The sequence below is a fragment of the Megascapheus bottae genome, chromosome 9, assembly GCF_031878675.1.
Source record: "Megascapheus bottae isolate mThoBot1 chromosome 9, mThoBot2.hap1, whole genome shotgun sequence".
NCBI lineage: Eukaryota > Metazoa > Chordata > Mammalia > Rodentia > Geomyidae > Megascapheus > Megascapheus bottae.
Window position 1 is genome coordinate 63651926 of NC_143517.1, and position 12530 is coordinate 63664455.

Consider the following 12530-nt stretch of genomic DNA (forward strand, 5'->3'; position numbering starts at 1 on the left):
GATCTCTGCTAGTAGAGCCCAAGGTTTCTACTGATTATGACAAATGAGGGAAACCATTGAGCCTAAGTTCCTTTGAGTCTGGCTTACTTCACTTAATACGATTTTTTCTAAGTCTTTCCATTTCGTAACAAATGGGGCAATGTCGTTATTTCTGACAGCAGCATAGAATTCCATTGTGTACAACTACCACATCTTGTTGATCCACTCATCAACTGAGGGACATCTAGGTTGGTTCCATATCTTTGCTATGGTGAATAATAGTGCAAGGAACATTGTTGTGGTAGTGGATTTAGTATGCCCTTGTTTCTGGATGGTTGGGTAAATGCCAAATAGTGGAATTGCTGTGTCATAGGGGAGTTCTATGTTTAGCCTTTTGAGGCACTGCCACACTGCTTTCCATAGTGGTTGAACGAGTTTGCACTCCCACCAACAGTGTAGTAGTGATCCCTTCTGGCCACATCCCCTCCAACATCTGTTATAATTCGTTTTCCTGATCCTGGCCATTCTAACTGGAGTGAGGTGGAATCTTAGAGTTGTTTTGATTTGCATTTCTTTTATGACCAGAGATGTTGAGCATTTCTTCATGTGGCTATAGGCCATTTTTGTTTCTTCTTCAGAGAAGACTCTCTTTAAGTCTTTGGCCCATGTTTTAATGGGATGGTTGTTACTTTGGAGATTAGTTTTGGAGTGATTCAATTTTTTGAGTTGTTGATATATTTTAGATATGAGGCCTTTGTCCATTGTTTTGTTGGTGAAGATCTTCTCCCACTCTGTAGGCTTCCTGATTAATTTACTAGCTATGTCCTTTGCCATACAAAAGCTCCGCAGTTTAATGCAGTCCCACTTATCCAGCCTTTCTCTGATTTGTTGTGATTCTTGGTCCTTATTAAGAAAGTTTCTACCTGTGCCAAGGAGGCCTAGTGTATCTCCTATTCCTTCTTGTAAAGTTTTCAGTGTGTCAGCTTTTACCTCCAGGTCTTTGATCCATTTGGAGTTAATCCTGGTCCAGGGTGACAAAGAAGAATCCAACTTTAGTTTTCTGCAGGTGCTTAACCAATTCTGCCTGCACCACTTGTTGAAGAGGCTGTCTTTCTTCCATTCTACTTTTTTGGCTCCCTTGTCAAAGATTAGGTGGCCATAGGTCTGAGGTTTAATATCTGGGTCCTCAGTTCTATTCCATTGGTCTTCAGGCCTGTTCTTGTGCCAGTACCAAGCTGTTTTGATAATTATAGCTCTGTAATAGAGTCTAAAGTTTGGAATTGAAATTCCTCCAGCGCTGTTCTTTTTGCTAAGAAGTGTTTTTGCTATACGGGGTCTTTTATTATTCCATATGAAATTTTGAATTGCCTCTTCTATTTCTTTAAAGAATGATATTGGGATATTGATGGGTATTGCGTTGAATTTGTAGATAGCCCTTGGCAAGATTGTCATTTTCACAATGTTGATTCTTCCAATCCAGGAGCATGGGAGGTTTTTCCATTTCCTTAGTTCTGCTTTAATTTCCTTCTTTAGGGTTTTAAAGTTTTCATCAAAAAGGTCCTTTACATTCTTAGTTAAGCTAATTCCTAGTTACTTTATTTTGTTTGTGGCTATTGTGAAAGGAGTTGCTTTCCTGATTATTGCCTTATTCCTCTCACTGTTGGAGTAAAGGAAGGCAGTTGATTTTTGAGGGTTAATTTTATAGCCTGCTACTCTTCCAAAGTTTTGAATCAGCTCAAGGAGCTTGGGAATAGAGTCTATAGGATTATTTAAATACAGAATCATGTCATCTGCAAAGAGGGATAGTTTTATTTCCTCTTTCCCTACTTGGATCCCCTTTATGCTTGCTTCTTGCCTTATTGCACTGGCTAGGAATTCTAGTACTATGTTAAAGAGTAGTGGAGAGAGTGGGCATACTTGTCTCATTCCTGATTTTAGAGGGAATGGCTTTAGGTTTTCACCATTAAGTGTAATACTAGCAGTGGGTTTCTCATACACAGCCTTTATTATATCGAGGTGTTTAATTATTCTCTAGGCTCAGAGGGACTTAAAGACAATAGAGATTGGATTGAGAGGCTTATTGTTTTGGGTATAAATCGCTTATCAGTGTTATATTAGACTGGTCTGTAAGTGCAGAAAAAGAAAGAGTGATAACACCAATCAAAACTTGTGAACATCTAGTGTCTGCCAGCTACAGAGGTCTAGGTTGGTTATATTTGAAAAACTATAATCGTGTTTAGTATTAATCTTGCTCCCATTTTCAAATGGGCAGAACAAGAAACTCAAGAAAAATGTCAAATCAAGAATCAACATCCCCCACCCAATGTAAACAGACAATGTTTAAAAGTTCTTATTAATATAAGTGATAGGGGCTGGGAGCATGGCCTAGTGGTAGAGTGCCTGCCTTGGGTTTGATTCCTTCGTACTACATACACAGAAAAAGCTGGAAGTGCTGCTGTGGCTTAAGTGGTAGAACACTAGCCTTGAGAAAAGCTCGAGGAGCGTGTCCACACTCTGAGTTAAAGCCCCAGTACCAGCTATATGTGTGTGTGTGTGTGTGTGTGTGTGTGTGTGTGTGTGTGTGTGTGTGTGTGTGTAATATATATGCAATATATATATGAGGGATAGTTGACATAAAAGAATAGTTTTTTAAAAAATATTTTATTGTCAGGGTATGAGGCCGGGAGTTTGGCCTAGTGGTAGAGTGCTTGCCTAGCATGCATGAAGACCCGAGTTTGATTCCTTGGTACCACATACTTAGAAAAAGCCAGAAGTGGTGCTGAGGCTCAAGTGGTAGAGTTCTAGCCTTGAGAAAAATCCAAGGACAGTCCTAAGGCCCTGAGCTCAAGCCCAGGACTGGTTAACAACAACAACAACAACAACAACAAAAAAAAAATATATATATATATATATTGTCAGGGTAATATATAAAGGGGTTCCAATTACATTAGTCAGGTAGTGGGTGCATTCCTTCTTGTACATTGATACCCTTCTCATGTTTTGGTCCCCATTTCCTACCCCCTCCCAATTATCTTGTTCTCCTCCCTTTCCTTCCCTCTTTCAAAAAAACAAATAAACGTATATACAATATACCAGGTAACAAAGTCAGATATAGTAACCACATGAGATGAATCATAAGGGGAAAAAGAAAAGAAATAACATACATTAAGAACAATAAGAATATACTGTACTATTAAAATTATACTAGACTATGAAAATTATACTTTCATTATCTTTAAGTAGTTGTACAAAAGATTTACCATTCAAAAAACCAGTTCATGACTATAATGCATCTTCAAAGCTATACTTTTTATAGAATTCAAGTTTTTAAGGAAATGAATAGTATATTATGGTATGACATTTTATGCTCTTTTCAGTCGTTTTCTTCTTTTCTTTCAGTTCTAATCTCCTTTCTATATATGTGAAAGAGACCAGAAGTTCTGAGTGCTTAGTATATGTTAGGCAATGTACCTAGACATTAGACTCTATATCCCTTGTGTTAATATATCTGTATAAATGATCCCTTTTGTGTTCCATGGCCCTATACTAATATATATGAATTAACACCAAATTGGCTGTTCACATTAATTTTCAGATTATATGTACTCCAAGCTCATGCACCTAATAACTAATATAGCTAGGGTTCAGTTAAGCCTGACTAATAAATCTTGTGTCCTTTTTCTGTTCTCTGTATTTCTTCCTTTTATTGTAAAAATTCAAAACAGTAAAGAAAGCTATAAAACTTTAAAGGATAGAATCAAGGACATGTGATCTTCTGGCATTTGCTTTGTTGGTGGGTTGACTAATGCTGAAATTAAAATGTGGTGTCCTAGAAATTCCTGGGGTTGTTTCTCTCAATTGATAGGGATTTCTGTAAAGGTTAAGCAGATATTCTACCTTTTGGAAGTCACTTTAGGCATATCTTCAACTAATTTCATCTTTCTGATCTTAATCTTTGAAGCAAAAACAAATGGAAGGCACAAATTCTAAGTATACCTCCAGTTGAAGTTTAGCTAATAAATGGTAATAGACTTTTCATTATCTGGTTCTTTTGTTTATTATCTTCTACTTTTTAAAAAATTGTATTTTATTGTCAGGATGCTGTATAGAAGGGTTGCAGTTACATTCATCAGGTAGTAGGTACATTACTTCTTGAACATTGATACCCCTTCCCACATTTCTCTCATACTCCTCCTCCCTCTCCCTCGTAATCATCTCATTTTTACCTTCGTTTTCCTATTTCAAATAAACAAAAAAATATATAAAATGTACTAGGTACTTAAGTGAGATACAGTAACACATGAGATAAAAGGGGAAAAAAAGAGAAAAGAAATAACTTCACATAGTACATTAAGAACAGCAATCACAAAGGTATACCTTTTGTTTACATATCCTGGAGGGTTTTTTTTTTTTCGCTTAATTTCATCATACTTTTTTAAATTTCATTATACAAAATAAAAATATTTTAACCATGAGATAACTGTATAAAATCATGTAATACATATCATTTTTTTTACTCACTGTCTTATTCTCAGGAGCCATGCTGACATTTACAATGAATATATAAATGAGTAAATAAACACAGAAATGAACGAATTAATGTTATATCATTTATTCATCAAAGCATTTGTTGACTGGGCTGGTTCTTGTAATCCTAGCTACTCAGGACACTGAGATCTGAGGCTTGAAGTTTGAAACCAATCAAGGCAGATAAAATCTGTGCTACTCTTATCTACAATTAGCCACCCAAAAGCTGAGAGTAAAGCTGTGGATCAAGTGGTAAAACATTAGCTTTGAGAAAGAAGTTCAGTGACAGTGCCCAGGCCTGCAGTCAAGCCCTAGGACACACACGCACGCTCACATGCACACACGCATGCATGCACATATGCGCAACACACACACGTATACAAAACTCACTTGTTCTACCCTCCAAGTTATTAGACATGGAAAATGTATCACCAGCATCACAAAACAAGACAGATGTGATTGGTATTCATTCCAAGATCACAGTGAGAGAAAATAGAGACTTGTAAGTCAAGTTAAGGCAGTTAGTTTAGAGAGTGGTAAATGCTGTGCATTAGTATTGTTAGCACATAGCACAGCCTGTAGCTAGCTTGCTTGGTGCTTGACCAGGACAGGAAACAAAGGAAGCCTGTGCAGCCAGTGGATTAATAGAGCAAGGGAAGCAGGAGCAGGCAGAAGGGGGAGGGCATACTGACTAGGCCAGATGATGGACGGGTTCCTGGGCCAGTAACAGAATAGAGGAAGGCTTAGTCCAGCAGGAATCAGATCAGATTTGTATTGAAACATCTTTGGGGTTATGTTCGCTATTGAGCGAATCTTACTGACCACCACATTCAAAAAGGCTTTAGGTAATTTTTACTTTGTTTTTCTATGACTTTAAAAAGTGATTTTTCCCTTGCAGGAAGAAGAGTTGAGAAAAAGTGGGGAAGCAAAGTACTTTCATCTCAATGACGACCTCCATGTGCTCATTGAAGTATTTGCTCCACCAGCGGAAGCTTATGCCCGAATGGGACATGCTTTGGAAGAAATAAAAAAGTTCCTCATCCCTGTGAGTCCAGTTTTTATTCATTTGTGTATTAGACCATTCCACCATATTAATTCGTACTTAGTAATCCTTACATGGTCTGTTACAAAAGTTTATATATGTGTCTTAGAGACTTCACAGTCTGTGAATTATCTGATATCTCTTCTTTGTACATGAAGCAATGAAATTTGAGATAGATTAGAATAATATTGCTAAATTTATATTCAGTATGCCTACCCATGAGTACATTGCAGCTTGATACAGGTCACCCTTCTATCATACTCCCCACACCCCATTTATCCCAGCTAAGCCCATCCCCTCAAGTGTCTTAGATTAATTTTCACATAAGTTCAGTATCATGATTATATTTGTCCACCCACCATTACCCTCTTATTCATCTGCTCCCTGTCTACTTAAACTTAATTCACTTCCGTCAAAACATGTTTCACCTTTCTGATATGTTTTAAGCTATCATTTATTGTTCAAAGAGGCTACCCCATGGGATTCTATACTTTAATGAGTTTAGTTACATATGCATATGGTCCTATTTTTATATATGATTTTATTTTAGATCTCTTTTCCCCATACAAGAGAAAACAGTTATCCATTCATTCTTTTTGTCTTTGGGCCTATTTCAGGTCTGTTCATTTCTCTGTAAATGACATGCATATATACATACACACATGCATATATTCATACATACATACATACATACATCATGTATTATGTATATTATGCATTTTAATGTCATGTACTGTGATACCTATAACACAATAAAATCAAAATAGCAATACAGACTCAAAAAGGAAAAACTCTGGACTCAGTGGATTCTCAGCTTAATACAATGAAAATGTCTAGAGTATTAAAGGGACAGGTTGATTTGATTACGCTGAATTAGGATTCCTTTTATACTTTTGTTCTGAGTTAGTGCTTTGCCGAGGCATTCCAGTACTACACTGAGTGAGAGTAGTGAGAGCAGACATCCTTTTCTTGTTCCTTATTTACAGAAAATGGGTTCAGTTTTTTAGAATTTTAGTATGATTTAGGCTGTAAATTTGTAATATATAGCCTTTATTATGGTAAGGCATGGTTTCTTCTATCCATAACTTTTCCAGAGTTATGTGTTAGGCTTTTTCTTTTTTTTTTTATTGTAATTAATAAAAGGGTTACATGATATTTGCCAGATAGAAGGTGCATTAATTCACATACATTGATACCCTTTCACATGTTGTTAGGCTTTTTCTGCATCCATTAAGATTATGTAATTCCTGTCCTTGATTCTGTTTAAGGACAGTATAACTTACATATATTGAACCACAGTAATCTATAAACTCCTTTCTTGGTTGTTGAATTCATTTAGGAAGTATTTTGCTAATAAAATTTGTGACTATATTAATCTTTAGTTCTTTTTTTTCTTGAGTCACTGTCTACTTTTGAGATGAGTGTAATGAATTTTTGATTCAGTGGTTTTTAGCAATGTGGAAAAAGGTTTTTTATTTTTTACTGTTGGGGTAATATATAGAAGGGTTACAGTTGGGGCCGGGAGTTTGGCCTAGTGGTAGAGTGCTTGCCTAGCATGCACGAAGACCCGGGTTCAATTCCTCGGTACCACATACTTAGAAAAAGCCGGAAGTGGTGCTAAGGCTCAAGTGGTAGAGCTCTAGCCTTGAGAAAAATCCAAGGACAGTGCTCAGGCCCTGAGCGTAAGCCCAGGACTGGCAAAAAAAAAAAAAAAGAAAAAGAAAAAGAAGGGTTACAGTTACACTCATCAGGTAGTGGGTACATTACTTCTTGAACATTGATACCCCTTTCCAAATTTGTAGTCATTATTTATTTGAACTTTTCAGTATTATTCTTTTTATGTTGGTATATCTATTGGTCCTCCACAGTTTCAGGCTTCCTTTACTTCATCTGTTTTTCTCTGTTCCTCAGAGTGGGTCATTTAAATTGACCATTCTTCAGCTTATCTAATTCTTTGGCCACCTCAAATCTGCTGTCAAGCTCTTTTCTCTAGGAAATTTTTCATTGGAAATTATTGACCATTATTTTTTCCATATTGTCTTTTGCAGATCCTGGGCCCTCTCCAGCAGTTACTTCTTTTCCCCTGATTTTTGCATTTGCTTTTGTTTCTGAGTTTAACCATATCCTTCTAGGAATATGCTGTGTCTAAACCGTTCAGTGGTTGTACTCAGACACTTGTGTCACCACAATTTCCTGCTTCTGCTGATGGAGCTAGGTAAATTGAGAAATGCACCTAAGGTGGCCCATTTTCTTATCCAGCCTGGTTTTTGCTTTCTTCTGGGAATCCTTGGGTCCCCTTTGCACATGCATAGATTCAGAGTTACACAAGAATGTCTGAGATGTCAGGGACCTCCATGTCTCTCTCCTTTCCAGACTGTCTTATAATAAGCTGATCTGTTTCTTGCTTCATCAAAGAGAACAATCTTGCTATTTTGCTGGTCATCAGTTTTCATTTGCCACCAAAATTGCTACTGTCATTGACAAGACTTCTGAGCATAGAAGTTTTTCATCCTTTATTCCAACTTAAATGAGTTTCTTCCCAAAGCAAAGCTAAGGGATTTCCTGGCTTTCCCCTCCTAGACAAATGAATTAATGTACCAGTTAGTCTAAGGAGAAGGATTAGTAACCTTCCCAGAACAAATTTCCCCAGATTCCTACTTTTTGTAACTGCAATTTGACCATTTTTCATCAGTAAATTTATCATCTTCAGCATGTTGCCCACCTTCACATAGATTCCACACTTTGAAAGTAATTGCTTCATAAGTAGGCCTTGATGAATTCTTCACTGACTCCAAAGTATGATGTCCTCTCACTACCTTTATTTATTTGAACTTATGTTATTTTGGACCTTTGTCAGTAGAAATATGTGAAAGTTAATATGACTTTTTAAAATACCTGCATAGTTCTGTATGCTGATTCTAGAATTTATTTAGCCAGTCCTCAAATCATCAGTTTGGGTTTTTCTGATAAGATTGCAATCATTAGTGATCCTAGAATTAACTTTTAACATAAATATTGGCCTCTTTGGCAAGTTCCTATCAGAGAGATCATTGAATATCAGTTACTTTTAATGATTTCATTAAAAACTATTTTTTCCACTCTGTGTGGATAACATGCATCTAAATAGACTTCAAATGTACTTTCATATATCTGTTTAGTTAGAGGTACAGTCCCTTTTCTACTTCATAATTGATAGCAGCTTTGATGTTGGAATAGGTTTGTTTTTTTGGAATAAATAATAAGTAATAAGTCAGTGAAGTAAATAAATAAATTAAAAAGTAATAAATGAGTCAGTAAGCCATCATGTGTGATTTGGAACTGATGTAAGAGCCTTACTTTTTAAATAATATGACTATAATGATTGTATCAATAGTAAGTACTCTTCCGAAATGAGAAGAAATTATAAATAGTTCAGGAAATTTCTCTGAATCTTCAGTCCATACTCAAAATATGCTTGTGTGTCTTTCATTTGAAAAATCCTTCTTTGCTTCAAACTGGGGTTATGTCTGTCTCTTCCTTTTCTAAACTTTGTGGAGAAGTGATGCCCCCTTGCCTTAGTATTGTGACTTATTTTCATTCCTGATTTCATCTTACTGAAATGGACTCAAGATCGTCCCTGCGTCAAAGTGTTGCTGAAGTCAGTGCTGTTTTTTTGTTTTTTGTTTTGCCAGTCCTGGGGCTTGAACTCAGGGCCTGAGCACTGTCCTTGGGCTTTCTCAAGGCTAGAGCTCTGTCACTTGATTCACACTACCACTTCTGGCTTTTTTTCTATGTATGTGGTACCGAGGAATCAAACTCTGGTCTTCGTGTGTGCTAGGCAAGCACTCTACCGTTAGGCCAAACTCCCAGTCCCTCAGTACTGTTGTTATTATCAAGAAATCCTTTGGAATTGGTTCTTAACTGTTTGGCAGAATATGATTATAACATTGACTTCCTATGACTTCTCTTTGATTTTCTGACCTGACACATGTAAAACTAGTTGAATTGAATTGCAAACAGTAATGCCTGTATAGCACTTACACATATAGTTTTAATCATGTTATACATGTTTCATCTTGAAAGTTGCCTATGAAAGGGGTGGTAGCTGGTTATAAAAAATTTTAGCTTGGGGGCTGGGAGTTTGGCCTAGTGGTAGAGTGCTTGCCTAGCATGCACCAAGACCCAGGTTCGATTTCTTGGTACCACATACATAGGAAAAAGCTGGAAGTGGTGCTGAGGCTCAAGTGGTAGAGCTGTAGCCTTGAGAAAGTCCAAGGATAGTGCTCAGGCCCTGAACTCAAGCCCAGGACTGGCAAAAAAAAAAAAAATAGCGTGGGAAAACTACTTTTTCCCCTTATTATAAAAGTTTGTTTATATTCATTTTAATAAGCTCATTTTTAACCATCTATTTCATTAAACCACACTTTTTAAAAGTTCTTGCATGTGTGAGGGGGTGTTTAGCACTGTAACTCTAAAGACTTTGGCTTTTTGATGGCTTTTTGGAAATAGGCGTCTCACTTACTTTCCTGCTTTGTGGGTCCTCAGATCTCAGCCTTCTGAATAGCTAGGATGATCTTGCTATCTGTATAGCTATGGTATGATCTACCAGTGTCCAGCTTACTTTTGTATTTTTAATAGGAAACAAACACTGCTTTCTCTTTCCTGTGTAGGACTACAATGACGAGATCCGACAAGCACAGCTTCAGGAACTAACGTATCTGAACGGTGGTTCAGAGAATGCAGATGTTCCAATCGTGCGTGGGAAGCCCACCCTACGTACAAGAGGTATAGCCACCCCAGCAGTAGCCAGGTGGGTTTAATTGACACACTGAGTTTTAAGTAAATGTACCATAGCCACAGTTTTACAGTTCATATAGAGACATACTACAGATCATCAGGGTACCTATTCAAGCGCAGTGTTCAAACATTGTAATGTCAAGCTGAAGCCATTGATTTTGGATTAAGATATTTAAATCTAAGCTTACTAATTAACCATTCTATTTACTAGCTGATAGCTTTGGGGTAATTATTATTTACTCTAATACTAATTCTTTTAAATGAGCCTTGTTTTTATGCAAATGAAGTGTTCTGATACACCTATTAAGTATCTGATGCCCTAGTTTTCTCATTGGGTGGGCTGCATCAGGATGTTTTTTCATCAGACCACCAATACGAGTAAGTGCAGTGTCAGCCACCAAGTGAGTTCTGAAAGCTCATGCCTTTTTATTCATTACAAATGCTCTAATGTGGAAATTACTGCGCTGATCCACAAGTACGCAATGTTTATTTTTGTCTTTAGTTAGTGATTGCTTTTAATAGAAAGCATTTTAAAGAATAAAAAAAAATCTGATATGACGATCTCAAATTGGTTCAGGAATTATTCCTCATTTTTTAATCTGTATTCCAGAAACAGTCAGTAGAAAATGGGCATATCCTTGTTTAGTTCAACAGAATGTCTTTCTGTGTAGTCCAGGCTGGCCTGAAGCTGTGTTCTTCCTCTTGCCTCTGCCTGCTCTGGTCTGGGATTACTGATGTGTCCCATATACTACTCAGTTATAATACACATATTTAGTTGCTCTGGTGATATATGGATCTCTTTAGTACCTGGATGCCATTTAAGATGAAATTTTTTTTGTGTGTCTCCAAGATTTAAAAAAAGCAAAGAGTTGTTTTAAAAAGCAAGTAAACAGGGCCGGGAGTTTGGCCTAGTGGTTAAAGTGCTTGCCTAGCATGCATGAAGACCCGGGTTCGATTCCTCGGTACCACATACATAGAAAAAAGCCGGAAGTGGTGCTGAGGCTCAAGTGGTAGAGCTCTAGCCTTGAGAAAGTCCAAGGACAGTGCTCAGGCCCTGAGCTCAAGCCCAGGACTGGTAAAAAAAAAAAAAAAAAAAGCAAGTAAACACTGGATTCTAGGATTGCTGTTGATTTCACGAGACATTGCCTGTAGATTCTCAGTAAATGACCATCTCTTTGATTTCCATTTCTTCTACCATTTCATTTACTTGAAGTCACATGAAATTACTTATGTGCTATACTAGTGTTCTGTAGCTTTTGTGAAAAATTTCCATGACCTTGATATTTGAAATTAATAGGAATTTATTCTCTCAAAGTAGAAGCGAGATGCCCATACATTATCATTTGTCCCAAAGCAGGTTGTTGGCAGGGCCATGTGCTCTCCAGATTTGGATGAAATTCCTTCCTTTTGCCTTTCAGTACCCAATGACAACCAGTGTTCTGTGGCCTGTGGCCACATCACTCTCCTCCCTGTTTCATCTTCATTGCTGCTCTTCTTCCTGTGTCTGTGACCTCACTCTGGCTTCCTTTGGAGAAGGATACATGTGATTGGAGTATGGATTGTCCCCCGTTTTTTATTGATTCCACTCTGGCTCCCAGCAGGATTGTATGTGTATTCCAGAATGGTGGTATTCATACTAGTTCATAATTTAGTTTAGCTTTTTCTTTAATGTAGGAACTTGTGTGTTTTACTAGGATTTTCCACATATAATATGCTTAAAATACATTTTTAAGTTCCCCAATTTGTTCTGTTCTTTTTTCAGATGTCTCCAGTGCCTACCTGACAAAATTACCTTTATTCCAGTATACACATTGCTTGTTATTTAAAACAATATCATTGTCTTGATGGTGGAAATTCTCTTATGAGATTATTTTAAGTGTACATTCACATTCAGATCCTGAAGTTTAGTTTGTAGTGGTTTTTCCTAGTTCAGTACTAGACCTAAAGATCTATATTTACATGTTTATGGTCAGCAAATATTTATTTGGGATTCTAAGCATTTCTTACAGTCAGATCTGTTAGTACACTGTATGACCTCTTGCATTCACTTTTTTCTCTATTTGGTCATTGAATATCTTGGTCACGTATTGGTATTTTCTGCTTTTCTTATTCATTCAGCAGGCTAGGCTCACTTGTTTCTCATAGCTTTCTGCCGATGTGTTCTTCCTTTTCCTTGGAGATGTGATCTCGTCTTCAGAGCCCCTGT

General features: G+C 37.1%; 1 protein-coding gene across 3 annotated transcripts in view; it reads left to right on the plus strand.

Annotated features, from left to right (window-relative positions):
- Window positions 1-12530, plus strand: part of Khdrbs3 (KH RNA binding domain containing, signal transduction associated 3) — a 138897-nt gene that overhangs the window by 58461 nt on the left and 67906 nt on the right. For all 3 annotated transcript variants that reach the window (XR_016536718.1, XM_090339449.1, XM_090339450.1), the window contains exons 4-5: window positions 5405-5551; window positions 10198-10337. Coding sequence is in view for 2 of the 3 variants with exons in the window: in XM_090339449.1 (XP_090195575.1) it covers window positions 5405-5551; window positions 10198-10337 (287 nt within the window). In the remaining variant the exon portion in view is untranslated. The remainder of the gene's footprint in view (window positions 1-5404; window positions 5552-10197; window positions 10338-12530) is intronic.